Source organism: Oncorhynchus masou, chromosome 17 (assembly GCF_036934945.1).
Source record: "Oncorhynchus masou masou isolate Uvic2021 chromosome 17, UVic_Omas_1.1, whole genome shotgun sequence".
NCBI classification, from domain to species: Eukaryota; Metazoa; Chordata; class Actinopteri; order Salmoniformes; family Salmonidae; genus Oncorhynchus; species Oncorhynchus masou.
In genome coordinates, this window is record NC_088228.1 from 38,294,486 (window position 1) to 38,313,756 (window position 19,271).

General features: G+C 41.3%; 1 protein-coding gene across 3 annotated transcripts in view; it reads right to left on the minus strand.

Moving 5' to 3' along the window:
* Nucleotides 1-1,601: 1,601 nt before the first annotated feature.
* Nucleotides 1,602-19,271, minus strand: part of LOC135559002 (uncharacterized) — a 34,856-nt gene continuing 17,186 nt past the window's right edge. The window contains exons 2-21 of one of the 3 annotated variants that reach the window (XM_064993292.1): nt 15,878-15,949; nt 15,718-15,780; nt 15,561-15,632; nt 15,185-15,262; nt 15,028-15,099; nt 14,823-14,897; nt 13,174-13,251; nt 9,517-9,567; nt 9,333-9,410; nt 8,999-9,076; nt 8,850-8,909; nt 8,645-8,725; nt 8,338-8,391; nt 7,007-7,084; nt 6,730-6,789; nt 4,697-4,759; nt 3,951-4,025; nt 3,719-3,758; nt 3,587-3,638; nt 1,602-3,436 (exon numbers count right to left, since the gene is read on the minus strand). In XM_064993292.1, the coding sequence (XP_064849364.1) occupies nt 2,470-3,436; nt 3,587-3,638; nt 3,719-3,758; nt 3,951-4,025; nt 4,697-4,759; nt 6,730-6,789; nt 7,007-7,084; nt 8,338-8,391; nt 8,645-8,725; nt 8,850-8,909; nt 8,999-9,076; nt 9,333-9,410; nt 9,517-9,567; nt 13,174-13,251; nt 14,823-14,897; nt 15,028-15,099; nt 15,185-15,262; nt 15,561-15,632; nt 15,718-15,780; nt 15,878-15,949 (2,247 nt within the window). In that variant the 3' untranslated portion in view covers nt 1,602-2,469. Of the gene's footprint in view, nt 3,437-3,586; nt 3,639-3,718; nt 3,762-3,950; nt 4,026-4,696; nt 4,760-6,729; nt 6,790-7,006; nt 7,085-8,337; nt 8,392-8,644; nt 8,726-8,849; nt 8,910-8,998; nt 9,077-9,332; nt 9,411-9,516; nt 9,568-13,173; nt 13,252-14,822; nt 14,898-15,027; nt 15,100-15,184; nt 15,263-15,560; nt 15,633-15,717; nt 15,781-15,877; nt 15,950-19,271 lie in introns of all 3 variants that reach the window. The other 2 variants (XM_064993291.1, XM_064993293.1) reach the window with 2 other exon arrangements.

Genomic DNA, 19,271 nt, shown 5'->3' on the forward strand with positions numbered 1-19,271 from the left:
ACAGTTGAAGTCGGAAGTTTACATACACCTCAGCAAAATACATCTAAACTCAGTTTTTCACAATTCCTGACATGTAATCCTAGTAAAAATTCCCTGTTTGAGGTCAGTTAGGATCACCACTTTATTTTAAGAAGGTGAAATGTCAGAATAATAGTTGAGAGAATTATTTATTTCAGCTTTTATTTCTTTCATCACATTCCCACTGGGTCAGAAGTGTACATACACTCAATTAGTATTTAGTAGCATTGCCTTTAAATTGTTTAACTTGGGTCAAACTTTTCGAGTAGCCTTCCACAAGCTTTCTACAATAAGTTGGGTGAATTTTGTCCCATTCCTCCTGACAGAGCTGGTGTAACTGAGTCAGGTTTGTAGGCCTCCTTGCTCACACATGCTTTTTCAGCTCTGCCCACACATTTTCTATAGGATTGAGGTCAGGGCTTTGTGATGGCCACTCCAATACCTTGACTTTGTTGTCCTTAAGCCATTTTGCCACAACTTTGGATGTATGCTTGGAGTCATTGTCCATTTGGAAGACCCATTTGCGACCAAGCTTTAACTTCCTGACTGATGTCTTTAAACGTTGCTCCAATATATCCACATCATTTTCCTACCTCATGATGCCATCTACTTTGTGACGTGCACCAGTCCCACCTGCAGCAAAGCACCCCAACAACATGATACTGCCACCCCCGTGCTTCATGGTAGGGATGGTGTTCTTCGACTTGCAAGCCTCCGCCTTTTTCCTCCAAACATAACGATGATCATTATGACCAAACAGTTCTATATTTGTTTCATCAGACTGGAGGACATTTCTCCAAAAAGTACAATATTTGTCCACATGTGCAGTTGCAAACCAGAGTCTGGCTTTTTTATGGCAGTTTTGGAGCAGTGGTTTCTTCCTTGCTGAGCGGCCTTTCAGGTTATGGTGATATAGGACTCTTTTTACTGTGGATATAGATACTTTTGTACCCGTTTCCTCCAGCATCTTCACAAGGTCCTTTGTTGTTGTTCTGTGATTGATTTGCACTTTTCGCACCGAAGTCTAGGAGATAGAACGCGTTTCCTTCCTGAGCAGTATGACGGCTGCGTGGTCCCATGGTGTTTATACTTGCATACTGTTGTTTGTACAGATGAACGTGGTACCTTCAGGCGTTTGGAAATTGCTCCCAAGGATGAACCAGAGTTGTTAGAGAAATTAGAGTTAGTAAATGAAAACACACTTGCCTTTGCCCCTTCCCTGCAGCCACTAAATCAATTGCTTACCTTTGCCTTTCAAGTGCAGCGCATACAGGGAATCCTAGTGGTTAGAGCATTGGACTAGTAACCGGAAGGTTGCAAGTTCAAACCCCCGAGCTGACAAAGTACAAATCTGTTGTTCTGCCCCTGAACCTTCAGTTAACTCACTGTTCCTAGGCCGTCATTGAAAATAAGAATTTGTTCTTAACTGTCTTGCCTAGTTAAATAAAGGTCAAATATACAGCTTGCCACAGCAAACATTACTATGGAGGTCAATTTGACAAATGAGCTCAACTATTTGTTGAACAAATACAATATCAAAGGCCTATTGACACGGCAGAAAGAAGGAAATGTCTGCAACCCTGTTCATGGAATTCAAAGAACTGTATGTTTATTGGCAACTTATTACATTTCATATATCTTTAAATAAATACAAAAAAACTACTAAAGTTGGCCAATGAAAAATTACAACAAAAGATGCAAGGACTGACCATCCATGACATCAAAATTATAGTTTTAACCCGAGACGGAAATAGAATAATCCTAAAGTGCTTGAAAGGCATCATATAAATGAGGAAGGCACTCAACAGTAATAGAACATACAATCCTAATCTAAAATACAAATTAGACTTGATAAAAACCTGAATGTTTCAATATGAACTAATATTCCTCTACCAACCTAAAAATAAAACAAAGCAATGTAACAAGCAATAGTCTTAGGAATCAAATAGTGACTAAACCCATACCCTTCATACTGTAAATACATAGCCTATGAGTAATCTAAACTTCAATAATGTGTCTGAGAATGTATTTTTAACATTTTGTAACCTCATTTCATAATTTGCATCTCTGAACAGTTTCCTGCCTCCACGAACAAATTGCTTTAGCTCACAACCCTTACGTTTCATAAAGTACTGTAGATAATGTTGTCAAGACAGGCTCAATGCACACATCTACAATTACAAAATGTGGACATGGGCTTGTCGTACAACATATAATTTCCCCAGATATTACAGAGAGTTTTAATAATAATTATTCACCCTAGCCAGTGGTGACTGGTGATGTCATCTTTTCACCTGCCTATGCGCAGTCTATGTCAAACAAAAACGTTTCAGGCATTGGTGCTTGTGCCATCAAAGAGAGACATACAAATCAGAGTTCCGGCTTCGAGTCGTTTTAATGCTGACAGGATAGTTTGTGTAGTTGTAGAGATGGGTTGGAATGAAGTACAGTTTAGGCTTTGCTGGTCTTATGGCTGTTATCTGCAGTATTGCTGTTATCAACAATGCTTTTGCTGTCAGAAGTTTTATAATTGTCTGTGCCATCATCACTGTCCAACTTTTTCTGATTATTGGTACTGTCTGGGGTGTTGGTGCCATTGGTGTTGTCTGGATCTGTGGACTGCAGCTCAACCCGTATGCCATTAAGTTCCACCAGTCCATCATGCAGCTGGGTCGCCACCTCCCTGATCTTGGCTGCAAACTCTGACTTGGCTCCCTTCTTCAGCTCCTTGGAGTCCTTAGCCACAAAGTAGATGTCCATGCCCACAAAGAGGCCGGTGAGCACTCCGGTGGCCATGCTGGCAATCTGGACAGCTCTGGCCGCGGTGCTGCCCGCCACGTTGGCTATCTGCACCACACGCATGATCTCGTTGGCGTTGATGAGGATGGCCTTCCCGGCCATGGCACCGTCCTCGTAGATGTTGTTGAGGCCCGGGAAGTCACGGTTGTACGCGTGCTTCTTCATCTTCAGCAGATCGAACCTGCGCAGGCTCTCAATCCCTTGCTTGATGAACAGCATGCACTTGTTGATGTCGGTCATCTTCGTCTGGTAGTCCGTCACGATGGCCTCCACCTTCTTACGGTCCATGGAGTTGTTGACCGTGTTGGAGAGTCCAGCTCCGGCTGAGGTCAGGCCGCCCGCTGTGGCCACGCTCAGTCCCACTGCTGTGATGATCAGGGAGGTTCCCATGGTGACAGGGGCCAGGGCGAGGCCTACAATGGTACACACGCCTCCTACAGCGCTGGTGGAGCCGCCAGTGATTTGGGCGATCTTGGTCTTCTTGTTGAAGCAGTCGAGGGCATCTGCGATGCTGTTCAGGTCAATGACGTGCTGCCACAGGCTCTCTGCACGCTCTGAGAACAGCTTGTTGAACACACGGATACCTTTCTGCACCTTCTCAGCTGTCACTGCAAACGCCCTGGAAAACGAGTTCATATAACAATCATCAATGCATACTACAGTGTGACCCAGGGGCTTACTACTGTTTACCCAGGGGCTTTACAACAAGGCTCTTCTGTACTTGTGTGTGGCTGTACACAACGTGAGACCCAACTATAGCATCACTTACTTGGCCTCCTCTTTTTCAGTCAAGTCATCATCTTGAGGCATGTCTTCCCACTCTGTAGCAAAATAAAAATGGCATCATTTGGATGAAGTGTGTGTGTGTGTGTGTGTGTGTGTGTGTGTGGGTTGGACTCACGCTCCACTGTGCCCCACCAGTCCATCAGGCCATCCATATCCTGCTGAGAGACATTTCTCTAAGTCAGCTTTGAATCGCCACTTTAGAATCTCCATACTTTTCAATAAAAAATCCATTTCAATCAAATGCAAAACTCGATGGCAGTTAGCAGTCAGTGAGAGGAAACCAAGTTTGAAAAGTAATCTTAAAGAGTACAAATTGACATTATTTAGCATTGTTTACAGCAACCAACCTGCTCCTCTGGCTCTGCCGGATTAACACGGAATTCCTCCAATTGGTCGAATAAAGATTTATTTCCACCGTCATTCTGAGATAGGAAGGGGGGGGGGGGTGATGAATACATGCTGTTATGTACTGTAGGTCTGTCTATACATTTAACACATTAGAGAAACATAGAATATGTCTTGGCAAACAATGTTTGTCATGCCATGGTAGCAACATTGTACTGAGGGATACAGAAGAATGATACAGAGATCACATTCACAGGCCAAAAATGAAAATAGAAAATGTGTGGACAATTTCAGATTACATACAGAAATAGGGAAATGGTGCATACTAGCTCTGCTGTTTTGCAGAAGTGGGACATTAAAATCTTCCTGGAACAAGGAAGCAAGGGAACAAGTTTGGGCACATAGCAATCTAATCTAATCCGCAGTGGAAAGGAATTGGCACAACAATCTGGGAGTGGTGGTGTGGGTGGCAGTTAGGTAGGTAGAGAAAGAAATAAAAAGAACAGGAGAGAAAAGAACACCACTTGAACATAATGTTCTTAGTTAGGAGTCAAAGGGCTAGAAAAAGAACCGAGTCATCTAATGGATCAGCCAATGTGACGGCCATTTTGCAATCCTGGACAACTTTTCAGTCTGCCAGCCGTGACAGTCAAGCCCTCAGATACAAAAATAAAACCTAGGTATCCATTATAACGGTACCGATATGTGGAAGAACAGCGTTCGAAGGAGGATCATGGAGTAGAGTTACCTCTTTTGAGTCACTGCCTGTAGCTCCCGGCTGGGTTTCAACCTTCTTCGGCATGGCTTTACCCTGAAACAGACACTCTGTTAAAAGGTGGAATCCATAGCAGTGAAACTGCCAAGTACGTTTGCTATATTACAAAGACGTTACCTCAAACAACAAACTTATTTTTTTTCCTCGGACATCATTGCACGCGCGATACAACAGCAGAGAATGTAGTAGATGTTTTACAATGATGTTGGATGCTCATTTCCTCAAAACAAAAACTATAAGAAATGCACTTAGGGGCAAGTGGCACTGTTTCAAATGTAATCAAATATAAAGACTTTTACTCTACAGTTTTCCCACAACGCAACCATAACATATAGTGCCTTTGGAAAGTATTCATAACCCTTCACTTTTTCCACATTTTGTTAAATTACAGCCTTATTCTAAAATTGATTCAATTGTTTTTTTCCCTCAACAATCCACACACAATACCCCATAATGACAAAGCAAAAACAGGTTTAGACATTTTTGCTCATTTATAAAAAAAATGTACATAAATGTACATAAGTATATTCAGAACCTTTACTCAGGTACTGAAGCACCTTAGGCAGCGTTTACAGCCTCGAGTCCTCTTGGGTATGACACTACAGACTTGGCACACCTGTATTTGGGGAGTTTCTCCCATTTCTCTCTGCAGATCCTCTCAAGCTCTGTCAGGTTGGATGCTGCACAGCTATTTTCAGGCCTCTCCAGCGATGTTCGATCAGGTTTAAGTCCGGGCTCTGGCTGGGCTAATCAAGGACATTCAGAGACTTGTCCCAAAGCCACTCCTGCGTTGTCTTGGCTGTATGCTTAAGGTAAGGTAATTGTCCTGTTGGAAGGTAAACCTTCGCCCCAGTCTGAGGTCCTGAGAGCTCTGGAGCAGGTTTCTATCAAGGATCTCTCTGTACTTTGCGCCATTCATCTTTGCCTCGATACTGACTAGTCTTCCAGTCCCTGCCACTGAAAAACATCCCCACAGCATGATTTTGTCACCACCATGCTTCACTGTAGGGATGCTGCCAGGTTTCCTCCAGCATTCAGGCCAAAAAGTTAAATCTTGTTTCATCAGACCAGAGAATCTTGTTTCTCGTGGTCTGAGAGTCATTAGTTGCCTTTTGGTAAGCTCCAAGAGGGCTGTCATGTGCCCTTTACCGAGAAGGGGTTTCAGTCTGGCCACTCTACCATAAAATACCTGATTGGTAGAGTGCTGCAGAGATGGTTGTCCTTCTGGAAGGTTCTCTAATCTCCATAGAGGAACTCTAGAGCTCTGTCAGAGTGACCATCAGGTTCTTGGTCACCTCCCTGACCAAGGCCCTTCTCCCCTGATTGCTCAGTTTGGCCGGGCTGCCAGCTGTAGTAAGAGACTTGGTGGTTCCAAACTTCTTCCAATTCCAAGAATGGTGGAGGCCACTGTGTTCTTGGGACCTTCAATGCTGCAGAAATGTTTTGGTTCCCTTCTCCAGATCTGTGCCTCGACACAATCCTGTCTCGCAGCTCTACGGACAATTCCTTCGACCTCATGGCTTGGTTTTTTGCACTGACATGCACTGTTACCAGTGGGAACCTTATATAGACAGGTGTGTTTCTTTCCAAATCATGTCCAATCAATATAATTTACCACAGGTGGACTCCAGTCAAGTTGTGAAAACATCTCAAGGATGATCAATGTAAACAGGATGCACCGGAGCTCAATTTCAAGTCTCAAAGGAAATGGTCTGAATACTTATGTAAAGAAGGTTTATATGTTTTTCAGTTCTAATACATTTGCAAACATTTCTAAAAAACTGTTTTCACTTTGTCATTATGTGGTATTGTGTGTAGATTGCTGAGGATTTTTTTAAATGATTTAATCCATTTTAGAATAAGGCTATAAACATAAAAAGTAAAGGGGTTTGAATACTTTCCGAAGGCACTGTGCATATTGTAAACCCAGACACAAACTACGGTTAACACCGGGAGGAAGTGAAACATAGTGTACACAATATGATGGGAGCTCATTTACATGTTACCTTGCCTCCTGCACCGCGTGGCATGAACGGATTGTGTCGCCTAGGTTTTTTCATCTTGGCCTAAGAACAATACAATAAAACATTATACATGAATTCAAAGGGAAAGTTAAAGGGAAGTGAGAAACATTGTGAGAAAATCTGGAAAATACCAGCATTTTGTAATGGAATAATAACAAACTAAATTCAAGCGAAAACCCTGATATTTGCAAGATTGCATGGCCACAGTAAGGAACACTCGTCTAGTGGAAGCTGTGCTATCCGTAGGGTTAACCACCACCTCTCCATCCTTGTCTTCTCCCTCCTCCTTTTCCCCAGTGAGGAGAGATTCACCCTCTTTAAGATCATCAGATTGGTCCTGAAATAACCAACAAACAAATGTCATTCCGATAGATTGTCAGGCAAAATCATATTACAGAAAATATGACAGAGTAAGAGTGTGTGTGTGTGAGTCTCTGTGTGTGCTTCACTTGTGGGCTTGTATTACTATCTTCGTGGGTACTGGAGATTCCCACAAAGATAGTAAAACAAGAGTTTCTCCCTTGTGGGGACATTTCCCATGTTTCCACAAGGACAAAATCTATTTTAGGCTTAGGGGTTTGGTTTAGGGTTAGTGTAGAATAGTGGACCCAGAGTAGCCAAGGGAGGTGATATGTGGGAATGAGGAGGAGCCATGGTGGTAGAAAAATAGCACTTGATTTATTGCAAATGTAGGATTTTAGGAAACATGGCTTGACAAACAGTTGTCCATAGCAGCATCATTCAGGATATGAAAACTCACAAAAATGACAGATGACGGCGAGTCTATAGCTCAGTCCCTCAATAGGGTTCATACTGCAGCAAAAACCGAGGCCTAAATGCTAAGTGGCATAACTAGGGATTTACCCCATTTCTAGCTCTAAACAGAGCCTTACTCTCCCCGTTACTGGGACTAAAGAGAGTCTACCAGAACAGCTAAATTCAACTGACTGTACACACAGGACGCAACAAACAAACTGCTATGGAGCATATTGTAAAATGGTGTTACACTCCAAGTTGATAAGAAAAAGACAGCATTTACACATTCACACAAATGCCCATAATGATTAACCAATGCGAATGTACTGTACATTTAATTAGTTGAATGTTACTTTGTTAATTAGACCAGGAACTACTATGGAAAACACGATTTAAGTTAATTGCATTAATTAGTTTAAATGACCATATTTGGTCAACTACACTTTAGTTTCAAAGACAGAGCTACATTAAATAGAATATGATTAAAACTACTATTCAGAAAGCATGGGTGAACTAAGCACTCAACTGGAGCAATCAACTCATTAAAAAACAATTAGGGTGAGGCACACCTAAACTGGTGGATAACTACGGTATGCATGACAATGGACTAGTGCACTTTATCCAAACCACACATGTATACACTTAAGCATTTGAGATAATATAAACTTCATCACTATTTTAAACTGGTGATGAGGCCAGTGAAAGGCAGCCTCATCACAGTTAGAGTTAGGGTTAGCGGTTAAGGTCAGGTTTAGGGGTTAAGGAAAATAGGATTTTGAATGGAAATAAATTGTAGGTTCCCACAAGGGTAGTTGTGTGTGTGTGTGTGTGTACCTGATTGTCTTTTTGATTTTTTTGCTGACCAAGTCTGGCTGGTATGTTAATCTCCTGGAATCAGAAGACAAAATCCTCCTGTACTGCTGCATTTAGACAGGCAACCCAATTCTGATCTACTTTTGACCAATCACATCAGATCTTTTCACATCAGACCTACTTCAGATCTGAATGGTCAAAAGACCAATGGCAATTAGTGAAAAAAATATCCGAATTGGGCTGCCTGTCTAAACGCAGCCTATGAGCCACCATTACACAGGACAACTGATAGATACAGATCATTTAGATATGAATATCAATCGCCTACCTCTTCTGTAGGTCTGGGAGAAACCTCAGGAGTTTCAGCAGTTCTCTCTGTCCTCTCTCTCTGGATCATATTCCTGTTAGCCTGAATTAGCAAGAAGGACAAATAGTCACTAACCTGTGCATTAATTTACAGAGATACGGGTACGCTACATACAGATGTTATTACACATACATCAACAAATTAACATGACTGGTGTAAACCGCACCTGATTGTCGCCCATCTCTCTCTTCTTCAGTCGGTCATGTAAGGCTGTACCCTTCAGCTCCTGTTGAGGAGAAGTGACAGACAACCTGAGCAGAGAAGTTATACAATTAGACATACGGTGAGGAGGAGCAGTTTGATCTTTTTGCCTACCTCTTCAGTGAGTCTAGGAGCAACTGCTGGCATTTCAGTTCCTTCCTTCCTATCTCTCTGGATAAGATTGCTTTTGACCTGACAAGGACACACACAGTCACTCACTGTTCTGGTCCTGTATTTTTTTGTGGGAGTTGGAGAGAAGCAAAGGCTGCTGGGAATGTGTGTGTTGTATAAATTAAGTAACAAACTCAGTTTTTTATTTTATTTGAATATTTATGTTGCCATATTAAAAATATACTCTATCAAAGGTAAGTAACAGTATATATTCAGCATGGAGATACCATATTGTACAATTGAAGAGTACTGAAAGACATTCTACTAAAATGCTTACATCTTTGGCATTGGAATGTTTATCAGATGACATTAGTTTGTCCCTTGATCTTGATGTGTCTTCAGTCCTCTCCTTATCCTGCGATTGAAGGAATGTTATCAATCTCATCATAAATACCATTACTTGAAGAATGAAAGCCTACTTGGTCAGACAGTCTAGTAATTTTTATACAGTAATGGATTACCTGAGTTGAGGAGTTAAATGGATTCCTGAACATCTTCCCCATTATGCCACCCTAAAACAAAACAAGATTGAATAGCCATCAAACAGGCAAAGATCGATTCGTACTAGACCGGCTCCGACGCTCGTCGGATGTGGCAGGGCTTGCAAACCATTACAGACTACAAAGGGAAGCACAGCTGTCCTGTCCCACCTGGACAAAAGGAACACCAATGTGAGAATGCTATTAATTGACTACAGCTCAGCGTTCAACACCATAGTGCCCTCAAAGCTCATCAATAAGCTAAGGACCCTGGGACTAAACACCTCCCTCTGCAACTGGATCCTGGACATCCTGACAGACCGCTCCCAGGTGGTAAGGGTCGGTAACAACACATCCGCCACGCTGATCCTCAACACAGTGGCCCCTCAGGGGTGAATGCTCAGTCCCCTCCTGTACTCCCTGTTCACTCATGACTGTATGCCCAGGCACGACTCCAACACCATCATTAAGTTTGCCGATGACGCAATAGTGGTAGGCCAGATCACCGACAACGACGCAACAGCCTATAGGGAGGAGGTCAGAGACCTGGGCGTGTGGTGCCAGGACAACAACCTCTCCCTCAACATGATCAAGACAAAGGAGATGATTGTAGATTACAGGAAAAGGAGGACAGAGCACACCCCCATTCTCATCGACAGGGCTGTAGTGGAGCAGGTTGAGAGCTGTGTCCACATCACCAACAAACTAACATGGTCCAAGCACACCAAGACAGTTGTGAAGAGGGCACGACAAAACCTATTCCCCCTCAGGAGACTGAAAAGATTTGGCATGGGTTCTCAGATCCTCAAAAGGTTCTATAGCTGCACCATCGAGGGCATCCTGACTAGAGGTCGGCCGATTATGATTTTTCAACGCCGATACCGATTATTGGAGGACCAAAAAAGCTGATACCTATTAATCGGCTGATTTATTTTATTTTATTTGTAATAATGACAATTACAACAATACTGAATGAACACTTATTTTAACCTAATATAATACATCAATAAAATCAATTTAGCCTCAAAGAAATAATGAAACATGTTCGATTTGGTTTAAATAATGCAAATACAAAGTGTTGGAGAAGAAAGTAAAAGTGCAATATGTGCCATGTAAGATGGCTAACGTTTAAGTTCCTTGCTCAGAACATGAGAACATATGAAAGCTGGTGGTTCCTTTTAACATGAGTCTTCAATATTCCCAGGTAAGAAGTTTTAGGTTGTAGTTATTATAGGAATTATAGGACTATTTCTCTCTATACCATTTGTATTTCATTAACCTTTGACTATTGGATGTTCTTATAGGCACTTTAGTATTGCCAGTGTAACAGTATAGCTTCCGTCCCTCTCCTCGCTCCTCCCTGGGCTCGAACCAGCAACACAACGACAACAGCCACCCTCGAAGCAGCGTTACCCATGCAGAGCAAGGGAAACAACCACTCCAAGGCTCAGAGCAAGCGAGTGACGTTTGAAACGCTTTTAGCGTGAGCTAACTAGCCAGCCATTTCACTTCGTTACACCAGCCTCATCTCGGGAGTTGATATGCTTGAAATCATAAACAGTGCAATGCTTGACACACAACGAAGAGCTGCTGGCAAAACGCATGAAAGTGCTGTTTAAATGAATGTTTACACGCCTGCTTCTGCCTACCACCGCTCAGTCAGATACTTAGATACTTGTATGCTCAGTCAGATTATACGCAACGCATGACACGCTAAATAATATCTAGTAATATCATCAACCATGTGTAGTTAACTAGTGATTATGATTGATTTATTGTAAGTTTAATGCTAGCTAGCAACTTACTTTGGCTTACTGCATTCGAGTAACAGGCAGTCAGTCTCCTTGTGGAGTGCAACAAGAGGCAGGTCGTTATTGCGTTGGACTAGTTAACTGTAAGGTTGCAAGATTGGATCCCCCGAGCTGACAAGGTGAAAATCTGTCGTTCTGCCCCTGAACGAGGCAGTTAACCCACCGTTCCTAGGCCGTCATTGAAAATAAGAATTTGTTCTGACACATTGACTCTGTACCGGTATGATATCCCCCTGTATATAGTCTCACTATTGTTATTTTACTGCTGCTCTTTAATTACTCGCTACTTTTATTTCTTATTCTTATCTGTATTTTTTTAACTGCATTGTTGGTTAGGGGCTCGTAAGTAAGCATTTGACTGTAACCTGCTGTATTCGGAGCATGTGACTAATAAAATTTGATTTGATATAAACACGTATATCCTTCGCAAATCTGCATGGGTCTCTAAGTAAATAAGATGCATCAATAATATTTAATTATAAAAAAAGGTACATTACATGACAAAAAGTATGTGGACACCTGCTCGTCAAACATCTCATTCCAAAATCATGGCCATTAATATGAAATTGGTCCCCCCTTTGCTGCTATAACAGCGTCAACACTTCTGTGTGGGGACTTTCTTCGATTCAGCCACAAGAGCATTAGTGAGGTCAAGCACTGATGTTGTGCAATTAGGCCTGGCTCGCAGTCGGCAACCATTTCTGTATGTACCTCGCTTTGTGCACAGGGCATTGTCATGCTGAAACAGGAAAGGGCCTTCCACAAACTGTTGCCACAAAGTTGGAAGCACAGAATCATCTACAATGTCATTGTATTCTGTAGCGTTAAGATTTCCCTTCAGTGGAACTAAGGTGCCTGGCCTGAACGATGAAAAACAGCTCCAGACCATTATTCCTCATCCACCAAACTTTACAGTTGCACTATGCATTCGGTCAGGTAGAGTTCTCCTGGCATCTGACAAACCCAGATTAGTCCGTTGAACTGCCAGATGGTGAAGCATGATTTGTCACTCCAGTTCCACTGCTGCAGAGTCCAATTGCGGCGAGCTTTACACTACTCCAGCTGACGCTTGGCATTGCGCATGGTGATCTTAGGCTTGTGTGTGGCTGCTCGTCCATGGAAACCCATTTCATGAAGCTCCCGACAAACATTTATTGTGCTCACGTTGCTTCCAGTTTGGAACTTGGTAGTGAGTGTTGCAACTGACAACAGCGCTAGGCACTTCAGCACTCGGCTGTCCCATTCTGTGAGATTGTGTGGCCTAGCACTTCGTGGCTGAGCAGTTGTTGCTCCTAAACGTTTCCACTTCACAATAACAGCACTTACAGTTGACCGGGGCAGCTCTAGCAGGGCAGAAATTTGAGGAACTGACTTGTTGGAAAGCTGGCTTCCTATGACGGTGCCACGTTGAAAGTCACTGAACGCTTCAGTAAGGCCATTTTACTGCCAATGTTTGTCTTTGGAGATTGCATGGCAGTGTGTTTGATTTTATGTACCTGTCAGCAACGCGTGTGGCTGAAATAGTCGAATCGGCCATTTTAAAAAGGGATGTCCACATACTTTTGTATATATAGTGTATGTAAGGACTGGTGTCGGTTGGTGGGCAGGTTTTTTCTGATAAACTTTCATTGCTGTCTGAGAGATCATTGTTTGTAGAACGTTCGCCCTGACACACGCAGAGAGGGAACAAGTACCTTAGACTTGACCTGAACACTAAGGTTGTTATATGAAAAATAAATACTAAGTACGTTTTGAGAACTGAAGTTCCCAATTGAAGTATAAAGAGTACCAAAAATAGTACAAAAATAAACCCCACCAAAATCCTCACCTGCTTGGCTTCAAAGTGTTTGTCAGAAAAGGTGAGTTTCTCCCTAGAGCATGATAGGTCTTCATCCCTTTCCTTATCCTGCAATAAAGTATCAAATGTCATCACTCATCAACATCAAAAGCATCTAGAGGAGTTAAAGCCTACTGGATGATATTGTTTAGTTGTCCTTTTTATATAGTAGGGTGTCCAATCAAAACTGTATATTTTGACCAATGTGTAGATAATCCTCTAAGAAAACCAATGGTACAAACCTCATGTCATTATCATAATTCGTTCAAAAGCTATTAGAGTTTTTACCCTTGTAGGATGGCCAAAATTAGGGTGACGAACTCAATGGAGGACAGAAAAAAAACAGGTCAAAAATAAGGAAAATTTCACAGCTTTATGTCAGCTAAAGTTAAAACCCCAAAGCAGTTTTTGTCATTTTATTTTTAAATAAAAAGTATTCAGAAAGTATTTAGACCCCTTCACCTTTTCCCATAACGACAAAGCAAAAACAGGTTTTTAGAAATGTTTGTAACATTTATTTTAAAAACTAAACAGAAATCCGTGATAGTTCAGTTAAATTATTTTCATAAAATTGATAAAAAACTGTTTTTTCTTCGTCATCATGGGTTATTGTCTGTAGATTGATGAGGAAAAAAATATTTGATCAAGGCTGTAATGAAACAAAATGTGGAAAAATCAAAGGGGTCTGAATACTTTCAGAATGCTTTGTATGTCTAATATAATCCCCGTATGTGTTTATTTAATGAAAAGAATTCCAAAATATATTTGCAATATTTTATTTCCCTGAGCCTCCTTTGGCCCTAGAAATGCTCAGTTTTGATCGTGTGGGCATCAGGAAACAAATTTGAAGATATTTACATACACAGCCCTGATAGGATGGTCTAGAGCCACCCCCTTACCCAGATGAACAGTCATTGGTTTATTATAATCAGATCACATTACTTTCCAATTGAACTCGTAATCTGTCTTCTTGAATCCGCAGGGCATAAAACAATATAGAGATATCAATTTGGGACATGACATGTGGTATTTTCATATTTTAGTATACGCTTTTCATAGTAATGCAAAATTAATATGAAAAGCTTCTCACAAAAACAAGTGTATCTCAGTGAAATGTCAACGGATCACTGAGCATACCCCAAGCGTTTTATTTTCAAATGCTTTTACATTTAATTCAGTTAGTGTCAAGCTAATTTAGCTTTTTGTGACCCGCTGAATTTTTTTTGGAACACAACACCCACAACATGTAATATCCTCAAAAGTAGTTGCGAGAAAGCTGCACCGCTCTGTCAACAGAGCTCGGTGCTTATTATCTGATGTAGTACATTACGAAATCCGAATTTGTTGATATAATATTCATCAAATGTTAGTGAAAGACCCCAATGAACAATTCAGAACATGAATCATCATATTTGTCTTGGTTAAATGTATTTTCTAACATAAGGAAGTAAAATTTCATCAAAGCTAATTTTCACCGTCTCTGGATAGAGTGGGTGGATACCCTACATATAGTAGGACTAACTGAGTCAAATAATTCTACAGAGAATTAGTACAGGTACAAGCAAATAGTATAAATCAACGCGAAGCAGAAATCATAAAAGTAAAATGAGGACTATGCTAAGTTTATGGGTAAAACTCGCCTTCGAGGTCTTTTCCGAGAGACTGGCAGTGCTGGCTGAGAGATCACTGTGAGTAGATAGGTCATCCAGATTACCCTAAAAGACAATATGCATTTTAGGTTTACCTGTGACTATCAATGTTGCCACGTGAAAAACTACTATTCCGTTACAAGGTTGTTTACAGTTTGTTAGGTAAACTATACCTCTGAAGAGACATCACACTCACCTGAGAATGTGTCCTATCCCCCAGGGGCTTGGGGGATTTTCTAAACATTCCACTGAACACTCCCCCCTTCTCCTGTAAAATAAGTGCAGGTCAGTGGTGATCCCACTGTATGCCATTGGAAATAGTCAAATGAGGAATCTGTTAACTCAAGACTAACCTTAGTGTTGATGTTGACAATGAGACTGTCATCGCTGCCTCGCCTGGATGAAAGCTCACTGTCTGTTGACAAATGATCCTGAGACACAGTAAACAGTACATGTGTTCTAAAAATACATATACTTGTGCATAAAAACATTTTTCATACAATATCCTCCAATTACTGAAACATATCAGTTAAGATAATATACACTGAGTATACAAAACATTAAGGACACCTCTTTCCATGATACAGACTGACCAGGTGAATCCAAGTGAAAGCTACAGTATGATCCCTTATTGATGTCACTTGTTAAATCCACTTCAATCAGTGTAGCTGAAGGGGAGGAGACAGGTTAAAGAAGGATTTTTAAGCCTTGAGACATGGACACACACACCTGAGCATGTGTTACATCTTGGGAAGGCTTGGGAGACTTCTTTAAAATTCCTTTGAACATCCCTCCTTTCTCCTGAAAAAAAAGTAGGAGGCAAGTTGATAATTTTGCCCATTGATCAATGAGCAGTGATGAAAGTCTCCCCCAGCCTCACACATACCTTAGTGTTGTTGTTGAGGCTGACGTTGCTGGCTGAGAGCTCAGTGTTTACAGACATATTATCCTATCAATAGGATGCATGTTAAGTCAACACAGTCAGACGTCATCAAATCAAGATGTAGATACATTGTAATAGTTTAATATATTAACATCATTATCACCTGCACAGGTACTGAGTGTTCTGCTGGTTTAGAGGATCTTTTGAACATCCCACTGAATGTTCCTCCTTTTTCCTGGGAAAGAGTGGGGTAAGAGTAGAAATCAATGATTGTATATATGAATGGACAAAGCCATCGATCACGTGACACCATTCATTCCTATTTAAAGACTCAATGGCTGCAGTCCAAACAAGTTAATGTTACCCCCTCAGCCGTCGCCCTCGCCACTTTCCCTTGGAGAGATTCCCGTTAAAACTGGATGCAGTTTGATTGCCAACTTAATTAAGTGGAGGTCCAATTCACAAACATCGCCCCCTCGACCCTCGAGTTAGAGAGTGAAGAACTTTGATAACTTTGATAACAAGACCCACAGTTGAATGCAAACTGTAGTCGTGTCAAACTCTGGTGGCCACGAAATGTCAAATGTAATCAACACGGCTGCATTTTCAGCATGTGAGACATAATTATGACGCTAGCTTGCTAAAGCTTGCTAAAGAAAATATATAGATGACATTGATTTTAGAGTTGGCAAATGGGAATGACACTCAAATTGGCTTAGTCTCATAGGAAGGAGCCTATACAACGTAGCTAGCTTCATAAACATATTTTGTGTAATTCTGAAATGTATTGGAATAAATTACCAAAACTATAAAACTAGCTAGCCAGCTATGGGTAACTGTAGCTACCTAGATGACAGGAGTGATAGCTAGCTACGTTAGCTTGCTAGGTACATTAATAGCTTTAGGTTGCTTCTCCGATCATCACTCTCCCTCGCTTGAGCAAGGGACATTTGAAGTACACTCAGATGTGACGATGTAAAACGTCATTCAAGGGCCGAGGGCTGTCTACTTTGCGTTTGGACTGCAGCCAATAGCGCATTGAAGACAAATTAAGTCAGTTAAGATTGCGTCTCATGGAGACATAACATGCTTCGTTTGAGCTACACCAGAAAGGGACGTTGCAGACTAGTTCAGTGCTGCACCCTCTCATTGAATAACTGAAGTTGAAGGCCGACTGAGGTACTGCAGGCTGCCCTTAGAAACTAAATTATCCATATAACTTCATCTGTGTGCAATTTTTAAAGAATCTGTTCAAGAACATACATCTGGTGTATTACATGAAACTATTGGTACCATGAGTGTCTTTGAATATATATATATATATATTTTACACGAAGATTGCAATTTTTCCATTCACTATAATGGGGATCCTGTTTTCCACTAAAGATACCTGCAGTACCGCTCAACAACCGTGATAGCAAAAGCACAAAACAAAACATGCAGTGTTTGCTCAATATGTTTGACGTGTTGACAGTCAACAGTGTTGTAATAGTTTTTTTTTTCAAGTTACATGGAAAACAAGCAATTGTTACAGGAAAATAACTTCAATGTTTCCAAATACCAGTGTCATCAGATTATCTCATATCTCGTTCCATGATGGGCATATAGTCTACATCAGGAGTGTCAAACTAATTCCATGGAGGGCCTAGTGTCTGCGGGTTTTTGCTTTTCCTTTCAATTAAGCCCTAGACAATGAGGTGAGGGGAGTTCCTTAGTTATTAGTGACCTTAATTCATCAATCAAGTACAAGGGAGGAGCGAAAACCCACAGGCACACACCTTGGTGGAATGAGTTTGACACATGTGGCCCACATGGAAGTTTTTACACACATCCAAAATAATAACAGGAGCTGGCTACAATAACGTAATAGCCTACATGGATAAAAAGGGGATGTTTGGCTGCTACCGAACTTGAACTTTTAATAAAGCTTTGGTAATTAAGATTTACTTCAAAGCGGTATCATGAGCTAAACACTTTATGGTCTATAGTTTTGACTACTTGGCAAATGGATTGGCTATGACCAAAAAAACTGCCTTCATTGAGAGGAGGGGAAGCTATGCTTGGTTTTTAATGAAATTAAACAAAAAATTGTGAAAAAAAACATTTGTTTTCAATTTTTACAGGCACAAAAAGCACATCTCTCTCTTGTTCCATGTGCATATGGGCACTGTGCGTCACGGTTGGAAAGGTTACGCTTCCGTTGTCAAAATCCATGCCATAATCAACGACGTTACTGCTAAAACCAGCTTTAGGCTGGTTTTAAATATCCCCACCAATGAATACTGAAATTGGAACTTTGGCACACGGTTTTAAGGACACAGCTCAGATATTGCCACCCCTCTCACCTTAGCGCAAGCAAGCTTATATAAAACAGGTACATTATCAATCCTGGAGCTAGGGTTTGAAAATATACTGAACAAAAATATAAAACGCAACATACAATATTTTCAAAGATTTTACCGAATACAGATATGCATCTGTTGGTCACAGATATAGTACCTTCAACAAAAAGTGGTGGCGTGGATCAGAAAACCAGTCAGTATCTGGTGTGACCACCATTTGCATCATGCATTACGACACATCTCCTTTGCATAAAGTTGATCAGGTTGTTGATTGTGGCCTGTGGAATGTTGTCCCACTCCTCTTCAATGGCTGTGCAAAGTTGCTGGATGATGGCGGGAACTGGAACACGCTGTCGTACACGTCGATGCAGATAATCCCAAACATGCTCAATGACATGGGCCTCTTGTTACAGTATCTTTGTGCATTCAAATTGCCATCAATAAAATGCAATTGTGTTCATTGTCTGTAGCTTATGCCTGCCCATACTGTGCCATGACCCAACCGCCAAACATGGGGCACTCTGTTCACAACGTGGACATCAGCAAACTGCTCCCCCGACAACACCATACAGGTGGGTCTGCGGTTGTGAGGCTGGTTGGACATACTGCCAAATTCTCTAAAATGACATTGGAAGCAGCTTATGATAGAGAAATTAACATCAAATTCTCTGGCAGCAGCTCTGCTGGACATTCCTGCAGTCAGCATGCCAATTGCACACTCCCTCAAAACTTGAGACATCTGTGGCATTGTGTTGTGCGACAAAACTGCACATTTTAGAGAAGCCTTTTATTGTCCCCAGCACAAGGTGCACCTGTGTAATGATCATGCTGTTTAACTTCTTATGGCTGGGGGGCAGTATTGAGTAGCTTGGATGAATAAGTTGTCCAAAGTAAACGGCCTGCTCCTCAGTCTCAGTTGCTAATATATGCATATTATTATTAGTATTGAATAGGAAACACTAACGTTTCTAAAACTGTTTGAATGATGTCTGTGAGTATAACAGAACTCATATAGCAGGCAAAATCCTAAGGAGAAATCAAAACAAGAAGTGAGAAATCTGAGTTTAGTATGTATTCACCAGAGTCCAAAATGAAATCCCCTTGAGATATTAACGATGTTGCACTGCCTAGGGGTTCCACTAGATGTCAACCATCAATAGAAATTTGAATGAGACTTCTACGTTGTTGTGGGACTGAATGAGAGCAGAATCTATC